This window comes from Macrobrachium nipponense, chromosome 6 (genome assembly GCF_015104395.2).
Source record: "Macrobrachium nipponense isolate FS-2020 chromosome 6, ASM1510439v2, whole genome shotgun sequence".
Lineage (NCBI taxonomy): Eukaryota > Metazoa > Arthropoda > Malacostraca > Decapoda > Palaemonidae > Macrobrachium > Macrobrachium nipponense.
The window spans coordinates 83,119,361-83,130,498 of record NC_061108.1 but is presented as its reverse complement, the minus strand read 5'-3'; the positions used below and the strand labels follow the sequence as shown (position 1 = coordinate 83,130,498).

Below are 11,138 nucleotides of genomic sequence, written 5' to 3'. Positions count from 1 at the left end.
GGATTGACTATGCTATACCAAACCTTACACAGTTTGCATGCTTTTGGCATTCTTTTTCCTAATGCATCAATTAGGATATTCACAAGAATCACCTTATTCATTTTCTTTGTCGGAATATGTTGGTTTATGTATATTTTCTTTATGAGTCTCTTGACCACTTGGATTTTATTTGGAACTTCTTCAATTATTTTCAAGATGTTTTCATTAGATTTGTTCCAGTTTGAAGGATTATATCCTTCTAATATATCTATGAATGCTTTTGTATCTTTTTGGTTAGGACTGTTGCTGATTTCATAGATGAGAAATGCCAGTTCCCTTCCTGCTACCTCATCGTATTGCGAATCTGCTAAACACGCCAAATTACGCCACCTCTTCCCGCAGTTGGAACTTACTGCCATCTTGTTCTGATTTATAGTATTACACTTGATAAACTAACTTAGAAGACGCTTTATCCTACTATTTTCACACTAATCTTATCACCGATAGTTCACGAACACTTCTAGATATTTCTCAAATTCTAGTCGTATGTTAAACTTGTGATATCTGTTGATTAATCTGACTTCACGCGGGTACGTCTCACCAAGCAAGATGGCTACTTACGAGAGAGAGAGAGAGAGAGAGAGAGAGAGAGAGAGAGAGAGAGAGAGAGAGAGAGAGAGAGAGTTACCCTTGACTTACTTATCTTACAGATAATTACAAAGAAAATGAAAATAAAACAGGAAAGCTGAAGGTCAATTGCCAATGCTTCAGAGGACAGATTAGGGATCATGTTGATTAGGTCAATATCGAGCAACTGAGCAGAAGTCAAGATATTCTACAGCTGAGGACGTTGAGACAATCTTATAGCTGACTAGAGAGTGGCCAGACGTCCTTTTACACTGCCGATATTTAACATGATGTTAAGAGGTTAGTAACTTGACTAAGTAATTTCGTGGAAACTGACACGTTCCAATTCTGAGATTGTTTTATTATTTCATTTTTTTCCTGTGTGTGTGTGTGTGTGTGTGTGTGTGTGTGTGTGTGTGTGTGTGTGTGTCTGCGCGCGTGTATGACAAACTATCAATTCGTCTCCAGAAAGAAAATGTGGAGTGTATGAAGAGATTGATTTTTGGAAGTAAAGTGTTGATGTTGAATGTGAATAAGTGTAAAAACCGAATCGCTATTTAGTTGAACTGTATGAGCATTGTACGTGAGCAAGAATAACTGAAAGGATGAGACATGTAGATGCTTAGATTTAGTGATATGTTGGTGAAATTATATAATTCAAGAGTTTTATAAATTACCAGAGAGCCTGAGCGTTGTTAGTGGATGTGGAGAAGCTATATATTGTAAATGTATATATATTGTATATTTATATTCAAGTATATATACATACTATATGTCCATATAGAAAGAATTTCCAAAGAAAGAAAGCAAAACAAAATATGGAGAGAACCCTTTATAAAAGATTTCCACAATATCAGCCACTGAAAATACTGATACTGAGGGCTAATCAGAAACTTTATGGCTCTTAACATTTGCGCCACTTACCACTTTCCTCACGCACTCTCACTTCCTGGATGCAGAGTCGTCGGGTACCTGCTGACACCTCTTATACATAGTGTACACTGTTCCTTTCTTAGTCTTTGCATCCTCCCAAACTCCCGAATGATGCAAGCTTTTCGCTTGATTTTCACCAAAAGCCGAAACTCCTCAAATCTCTGTACGTATCTTCTTTTCACATATGCTAACCTTTTTACCATGTGATCACAGCATCTACCGTTCTCATCCTTTCAGCTATTTTTTAATTAGATACAAACCAGTGTATCGATATGGCCTTAATCTTTTTTCTCTTATCTGCATTCCGAATCCGCACATCCTTCCAGGTTAACGAATCCCTTCGCACATTCGACACTCTATTCCTGTAGACAACCTGACGATGTTCTCGTCTTCCATAACATTTGCCGACATCCTACAGTCTCCCCTCCTTCACCTAATTTAATTCACGTCTCTCATTTCTGCCATTTACTCCATAATACGCGATGAAAATCACCGGTTGTCCAATCTTCCTCCTCCCTAATGAAATTAATTTTTCTGTCCTCTCGGGTAGCACTGAAATGCTTTTGTTCAAGATACTAAGCATTATAAGAAATGTTCTATCGGAAATTCATCCATATAAATAAAATTAGCTGAATTTAAAGTTTCATGTTCCAATTTCAAGTGTATTTGAAAATGATTTCAAATTTATACTTTGTTCTCATGCGGTGGCATGTCATTTTCAGCCAAAATCATCTGCGCAGTAATTCCAGTCGTAAGTTTACAAAGAAATTAGGTATTCTATGAGTGCCTTTCCACTATCTGCAACTGTTTACCGATTAGATATAATGACTGGAATTACACAAATAAAAATGTAGCGAACATTTTCTTATTTCTATACTAGAACGTAATGAAACATTTCAGTCGCATACAAAAACGCAAGATTAACTTAAACATGAGAATGAACAATATCTAAGCAAAGTTGGTAAGAATTAAGATCAGCGAGCCATCGTACAAGTAAACACAACTCTCATAACCTAGATCTTGCTTAAAATAAAAACCGAGGTGTCACAGACTCTGTGACCCAACCCCTCGGCGGCTGATATGAAAGTGCTTGGGTGCTGAATCCTCGGTAAAATTGGCACTGAAGTCTGAAGGCACATGCGCGGACGCCAAGAGAGTGAGTGCTGTTGAAACCTTGCAGTTTGTAACGGGAGGGGTAACAGAGCTGTTCAGTCGTGCTTTCTTTCCGCTCTCTCGTTCAGGGGGTAATCCAAGATTACCGAGACCTTGGCTAATAAGGATCATCAGTCTTAAAAATATTGAAATGACAAGTGAGTAGTTTCTTATCGAAGTTTTCGGTTAATCATATACGATGTGCATTGTAGGGAAAAGTGCTAATCGATAATGAACAGGACTCATTTTTCGCGGCTATTCGGCGTGCCGACAGGTCGTCAGATATTTGTTACTTTCATTGTTACTAATCACAATGGCGATGCTACTACTGCTTGCAATAGAAAAGATTATGTATATAATAACATTTAAAGTTATTGATAACAACATTCGCTAATTATCGTAACTATTAATGGTACCCTAATACAAAGGCCAGTGTAGCATATAAAATGCATGGTGTAAATAACGTTTCTACTTTTCATTTGCTTTTAAATCAAATTATCTTTTATGCCCAATGGTGCAGCTGCTGAAGAGGATAAATATCTAGACATTCCAAGGCACAACTTCGCAGACACCACAACAGTTTTGACCTTCTCTCTCTCGATAAACTTTTTTTTCTTTGCTGGCTGTTGGTTGTTAATGTCGAATTATCATCGACTGTACTCTTAACAGCAATAGGTATACTTCTTTTTCCAGTTTTCAAAGTTATCTATTCTATTTACCCTTTTATCTCTGTAAATTAATTCTATTCTTGCATAAAATTGCAATAATAATAAATGTTAAAATTTTGGATAATTTTCTTTTTCATATTTCTGAGTATATAAACACGAGAAAATGAAGTCTTGAGTTTCGTCTCCGAGGCATTCCCGGACAGACTACACACAAAATTTCAAAGAAGACCAACTTCAAGAGAATATAATTCCTTTTTAATGTAAACAACGGTAATAACATATGACTTGATCTGCAGATATGGAACAACTGTTTTGCATCAGCCTAGTTACTGGATTAGCCAAATAGAGGCTACCGCCATTAACAAGAACTAATGATAATTATTCTTTGTTTCGTTCTTGAGTCTCCTGCGAACGTCGTGTGCAAAACGAAGCCAGGAGAACGTAAATCTAGACTAATTGATATCACAGTCATTTATTGGCTGTATTATTGCAGATTCTAGTGTTTCTATATGCAAAATTATTACTTCCAATCAATTGTGGTTTTTCAGTTAGAAGTGCGTTAAGATCATGATTCTTTTAGTCAGTTCTAACTAAATATTCTTGTTGATTTATTCTGACATTTATTTCCTTCCACGTCTGACCCGATTTCATAAATAATGTTGCAAGAATGTTAGTGGCGTTGTTGTTGTTGTTGTATGAAAATATTATATTCACCTTGGTGAAAGTCGGTGAAATGAAATATCTTCACAATTTTATTGCACCAGTATCCAAATCACGAGAGAGATAACACTACTTTCTAAATTCAGGAACTCATTGCTGATAACACCTAATGCCCTCTGGAACAATGTAGAGATATTTCATATTAATATGACATCCCGGAAAATAATGTACATACGTTCAATTTTTTATCGCATTTTATACATACTAAATTTGCATTGAATGGTCCATGTTCAATAATAACGTCTAAGAAGCTCAAGCAAATATTTATTGTATTCTTCTTTCCACGGGGATTCATCTGATTTTTCCAAGAGGTTATTCACATTGAACCTTTATTTAAAAAAAAAAAAAAAAAAAAAAAAAAAAAAAAAAAAAAAATAATAATAATAATAATAATAATATGATAATAAAAGACTGTAACTGCATACCGAAAACAATTTTGAATTACCGTAACGCCATTTTATCCTATCAATGATCCAGTTTTCACTCTAGTAATGACCTACTTTCCTCCAAATCTCTTTCCTATCAGCCGATTTAGCGTAAACTCCGACATGGCTACTGAGAAGATAAGAGTAGCTGAATGTCACCGAGGCCTTTCGCGTCATATGGGCGATGGCGATGGTTGTTATGAAAAGACTTTTAGCTCCTCGGAGCTACTATGTCGAAGTATACGCTAAATGGACTGATAGGAAAGACATTTGGAGGAAAGTAGGTCATTACTAGAGTGAAACCTGGATCATCGATAGGATAAAATGGCGTTAATTCAAAATTGTTTTCGGTATGTAGTGACAGTCTGTTTTTATTATTATTATTATTATTATTTTATTATTATTATTCATTATTATTATTATTAAATATTATTATTATTTATAAATTAAAATGTTTCAATGTTCGAATAACCTCTTAGAAAAATCAGATGAGTCCCCGTGGAAAGACGAATACAATAAATATTTGTTTGAGCTTCTTAGACGTTATTATTGAACATGGACCATTCAATGCAAATTTAGTATGTATAAAATGCGATAAAAAATTGAACGTATGTACAATATTTTCCGGGATGTCATATTAATATGAAATATCTCTACATTGTTCCAGGGGGCATTAGGTGTTATCAGCAATGAGTTCCTGAATTTAGAAAGTAATGTTATCTCTCTCGTGATTTGGATACTGGTGCAATAAAATTGTGAAGATATTTCATTTCACCGACTTTCACCAAGGTGAATATAATCTTTTCATACAACAACAACAACGCCACTAACATTCTTGCAACATTATTTATGAAATTGGGTCAGACGTGGAAGGGATTAAATATTCTATTCTTACAGCCACGGTCTAGACCGTGCTTACAGCAGGCTGTGCAAAGGACACGTGTAAGCCACCCTTTCATCACCCTCTCATCTACACACGGAACTTCCTTTATTTCCGAAGTGGTTTTATTTCTAACTCGGTCCTACCATCTGACGCCTGACATTCTTCTGCAGGCTTTATTTTCGAATCGACGAAATCTTTTCGATTTAATTCCATTGTCAAGTAATTTATAGAGATTTTAAATAGCTTGTCTAATCCTTCGGGCAAGCCCTAGAAAGAGTTGATATTAACTCAGTGGTCTGGTTAAACTAAAGTAACAAAAAAAAAAAAAAAAATCCATGACCGTATAGCTATACAGATCGTACTAGAAGTACGCAAATCATCTTTTTTATTTCTAAATCTTATTTAGCCTGCTTATTGTTTGATTGACCTTTTCTAGCAGTTTTTCCCCATATTGCAACTCGAAAGAGCCTGCACAAAATAGCGTTCATAAATATTTGGAAAACTACATGCTTTACACGGGACACTTTATTTCTTTCCAGTTTTGTGAGTACGAACTCAGATGATGATTATCCTCTGTTTTTTTCTGTTTCTTGGCCCATGAATTCTACTCTTTCCTTTGCCCTCCCAGAGTCGTATCTTGCCATATGTTCCTGTATATATATATATATATATATATATATATATATATATATATATATATATATATATATATATTTGTGTGTGTGTGTGTGTATAAAAGCTACGTGAAGACATATTCAGTTGCACAAAAAATAAGATAATTTTCCAATATATAGTATATTACACATGAAAATAAACACACTTAACCCTGGAGAAACAAATCCATAGTCATGAGTACAAATATATCTAAACAGAGAGCTTTCGGGAATCTGTGCCATTCTCTTTTTCATATATTTGTACCAATTAATGAATATGGATTTCTTTGCCCCATTTCAAGACTCATGCTACCATGAGTGTTTTTTGTCTTGACATTCTCCGATACATTTATGCCTTCCAAAAAACTCTCGAGACTATAAAGCCAGATCATCACACCTCTGGGGAATGCACACAAAGCAGTCATGAGCACGGCGATTGTGACTTTATCAAGAACGCCTGTTATATCAGATGTTGAGGCATCATGAGGATTAAGTCATGACATGTTCTTTACCAGAACAAAAGGTGACAACTTCAGAGAACTTTATGCAGAAACACAACAAGAAACATTGCATAAGTGACGCCGAAATATTTGTTATCATTTCATAAGTAAGAAATACGCTATCGTCGAAAACGGATTTCTTTTGAAAATGATGAATTTTATCGAAGAATAAGGGAAGGAGGCTGTCTGACCGAAACAATAAACATAATTGGAATAAAAATCAAAGAAAGATTCTTATACGCGTTTATGATCGTGAAAAATTTACTTTTGTTTTCCTTTGTAAGAACTTAGTCATTTGACCTTCTCTTATCTGGATGTGAATGATTAAAAGACACACTCATGTCTCAAGGTTGTTTTCTGTCACTGCTATCTGAATGCTGATGTTTAATCTTCCCCACTCTCTATGTGGACACAGGCATCGCATGATAAGTTCATATATATTTCTCAATCACTACTGTGGGTGTTCTTGGTTTTTGAGAAGCCAGTTCTTCTGACAGTCGATTGTTGATATTAACCTAGTTAAATTCCCGAGAGAATCTTCCATGCATTCTTCAGTAACGTATACCCCTGAACCCACAAAAAAAAAGAAAAAAAATATCCTTAGTCCTCAAGCGCTACGTGCGTTGAATATTGTAAGCGATACCAAGAGCCCAAGGGTTTTTCTTAAGATTCAAGAAATGCCTAATAACCACAAGTACAAGAGTCGCGTTATGCAACGAAAATGGGACTCCTTAATAATCTAATTAAAGGGCTAATTCCCGAGGTTTTTTGCCAATAAGGGATAGTCGCTCTTTTTCAAATTAAGGGTATAATAGAAGTTGGAAACACAGAGAGAGAGAGAGAGAGAGAGAGAGAGAGAGAGAGAGAGAGAGAGAGAGAGAGATAATCTTTCATTATATGAGATTTGGCAACTCCCCTTGAAAGTGCTTCTGCGTTTCGAGATTTTTCACACAGGAGAGAGAGAGAGAGAGAGAGAGAGAGAGAGAGAGAGAGAGAGAGAATCTTTCATCATATTTGACTGGCAACATTTCTTTAAAGGGCTTGTGCGTTTGTGCGTGTGTAAGGGCGCACACATACACGCACATATATTCAAACAAAGTATTTCTTTCTTGAGATAAAAGCTAAGAGAAATAGCCATTCATTTTATTTGCTCAACATCCGATCAAATGAAATTATTAGACTCCTTGCTCAGGGTAACAAAGTTTCTCCCGATAAAATATATCTAGAGAACATAAAATGGCCTGGTTTATCCTCTGCCATGTTTATTCTGAGAAATTTACAAACTATGCTACGTTCACAGCTACAATTTTCCTCGGCTTCCTCCTCATTCCTAACCTATTTTTATTCCATTTTTTTAATCAAACATTCTGACTGGATTCTCAAAAAAAAAAAAAAAAAAAAAAAAAACAATATGCAGCTATTAATTTCTCTATATGTAATTCAAAATAGTTCTTGTATCGAACTCGAGAATACCTGGATAAAGCATTTTGCTTGTATCATCCTGTCTCAATTTTTGCTTATAGTTGCATTTTCTTTATCAATTTCATATATTGACACCATTCTGTATTTGAAAGCACTTCTAGGTAATCCTTTCTTAGCCTCTACCATCCAGTTCAATATTGTCGTGGCCTATCATAACAACGGGCACCTCGCAAACGCAATCTATTATGTCGGAGGTTTGCCCTTTTAGGTTTTTATTTGATGTTAGGAAATTTTATTTTCATAAAAATCAGTCATAATATCATCAGTGCACTACATTTAAAATATGAGAAACGCGGTGGTTCCTAAATAAATGAAAATTAATATTATTCATGAAATAAAAAGGAAAGAAGAAAAACAAAAAATTAATAAGATTTGAATGACAACCAAAGGGAGTTGTAAAATAAAGAAAGAGCGAAATGAACTAATACATGAATTCCTGGGAATGAATTCCTTGGAAATACTGACTTTTTGCCAAGGACCTCCCCAGCCCTCCTCTTCTTTCCCACAGTTATCCCTATATTAAGGGGTCGGTTCCTTGATGCACCTTCTCCATTGTCTTCTATCAAAAGCATCATCCTCCACCAAACCTCTTCTCTCCATATCTTCCTTCACTTTATCTCGCCATCTAATTCTCTGTCTCTCTCTCGATCACCTTCCTCTGACTGGTTCCTCCCAATCCCCCTTCACTCCCTCTTCATCATCCATCCTCAACACATGCACATACCATCTCAGTCATGGCTCTCTTATCACCTCTGTAATCTTTACTAAGCCTGCCCTTCTTATTTCATAATTTTCCAATCTCTCAAGCAGTAATATTCCTATAATCCACCTCAGCATTCTCATCTCTATTCTCTCAAGCTTTACTTCCTCTTTTCCTCTTGGAGCCCATGTTTCCGATCCATACATTTACGCTGGGCTTATCCCTGTGCTTAGTTCTTGGCTTTTAGCTTGACTGACATTTTCTTTTCACTTCCCCCACGCAGCTTTTATCCTACTGTCAACTTCAGCCTCACAGCCTCCCTCTTGGCCCAAAGTAGATCCTAAGTTTTTGAACTTTTCCACCTGTTTTATAATAGAGCCTCTTCTTTCTTGTATTACTATGTATTACTGTTCTGACTCTATCTTCCCTACTGCTCACCAAAACCTCTGTTTTGTTAACATTCACCTTTAAACCACCCATCTCTAAAGACTCCTGCCACTCTCCAGCCCTTCTCTGTAGGTCTTCTTCATTTTCGGTAGTAATCACAAGATCATCGGTGTACAACAATTCCCATGACTCTTCAGTCCTGATCTCTTCACTTAACACATTCATGACCAGCACAAACAAAAATGGCCATACTGCTGACCCCTGGTGTAACCCAACACTAACATCAAAGTTTTCTGTTTCCCCAACTACTGTTATTACTTTTATGCTCGTTCTTTGATATATCATCTCGACCAGCCTAACCAACTTTTCTGGGACTTTCCCCTTCCTCAAACACCAACACATCACTTCTCTTGGGATTCTATCATATGCTTTCTCTAGGTCTATAAATGCACAATAGAGCTCATGGTTTCCTTCTATCGAATCTATCCCTTTTTCTTGTAGCTATCTAACTATGAAGATGGCATCCACCGTCCCTCTTCCTCTCATGAATCCATATTGCTGTTTCCTGATCTCTACAATCTCTCCTAATCTCTCATCCAGTATCCTCTCTAAGACTTTCAATCCATGCTTTGTTAGTTTAATTCCCCTGTAGTTACCACAATCCAAGACATCTCCTTCTGCTTGTATATATATGCCATTAGACTCTCCTCCCAGTCCCATGGCATTACTTCCTCTTCCCATATAGCTTGTAATAAATTCAGCTTCCATTTCTCCCCCTCTATACCTATTAATTTGATAATTCAAATTTGGAAGTCTGATGGACCTGGTAGTAATACCATTCTTTATTTTATGCTCTTTTCACTTCTGTATCCTTTATCTCCATCACTGGTCCCTCTACCCTCTATGCTTCCCCCATCTCCTATCTCTCATTTTCAGTATTTAAAAGTTCTTCAAGTCACACTCCATCTCTTCTTAATGTCTTCATTCCTGTGCAATATATTTCCATCTCTATCCTTGATGACACCCATTTTACCCAAATCCTGTCTCTGCAGTTCCCTAAAGTTTGGAATCTTATAGATATCCTTTTCTCCTTCCCTTGTTCCTAGTCTTTCTTTCAACTATTTTGCTGCTCTTCCAATAGCCTTAGCTACCCTCCTTCTCATATCTCTTTCCTCTTCTCTGTACTGTTCCTCTGCACCCTGTGCATGCCTTACTTTTCAGTCCTGAAATACTTTTGATTTTCTTTTAATTGATTCTTGCACCACCACTTTCCTCCTCTTAACACTCCATATCTGCTGGTTCTTCCCTCCAGTTCCTCCACTTCACCCACACACATTTCTCTCATGTCTGCCCAGATATTTTCCACTCTGTTACCCTGTGCAAATTCTGTGCCCTGTTTCCAGACATCTCTCTCTCTCACAGTCCTCCTAAATTGCTCCCCCTTTTCTCCTTTCAGGTCCCATATCTTAATTCTCGATCTTCTCTTTCTCTTCTTGGGTTTCCTACCTCTCATTTTAAAATCCATCACCGCCAACCTATGCGCTTTAACACACACTTCTTCCAAGATCACTTTGTAGTTCGTCACATTGCTTTTGTCAGCTCCTATTATTAGTTTCATCTCTTTCACTGTTCTAATGGCATCCTAAAACTCTTGTCTAAACAATTCTTTCTCTTGCTCCTGGTACCCCATCTGAGGAGTGCATGCTGATATTGTATTCACAACTTAGTCCCATACTATTATTGGAATCTTTAAAAGCCTATCATTTACTTTCTTTACTTCTACCACTTTTTCCTTCTAATTGTTACTTACTATAATTCCAACTCTATTTCTTCCCTCTCATGACCCGCTGTTACAGAGCTTATACCCATTTCATATCTCTCTAGTTCCACTCCCCTCCTACCTAGTTTCCTGCACACACAAGAAATCCTTCCTTCTCCTCTCCATCACATCTACTATCTCCCTAGATAGTAGATGTACCAACGTTCCACAAGCCTACTCTTATCTTCCACTCTTTCACTAACTTCTTTG

At 36.6% G+C, this 11,138-nt stretch overlaps 1 protein-coding gene across 4 annotated transcripts in view; it reads left to right on the top strand.

The window, feature by feature from the left end:
• Positions 1-761: 761 nt before the first annotated feature.
• Positions 762-11,138, top strand: part of LOC135216682 (putative inorganic phosphate cotransporter) — a 75,256-nt gene continuing 64,879 nt past the window's right edge. Inside the window, exon 1 of one of the 4 annotated variants that reach the window (XM_064252086.1) lies at positions 762-906. In XM_064252086.1, the coding sequence (XP_064108156.1) occupies positions 894-906 (13 nt within the window). In that variant the 5' untranslated portion in view covers positions 762-893. Of the gene's footprint in view, positions 907-2,655; positions 2,850-11,138 lie in introns of those variants that run through there. The other 3 variants (XM_064252085.1, XM_064252088.1, XM_064252087.1) reach the window with 3 other exon arrangements.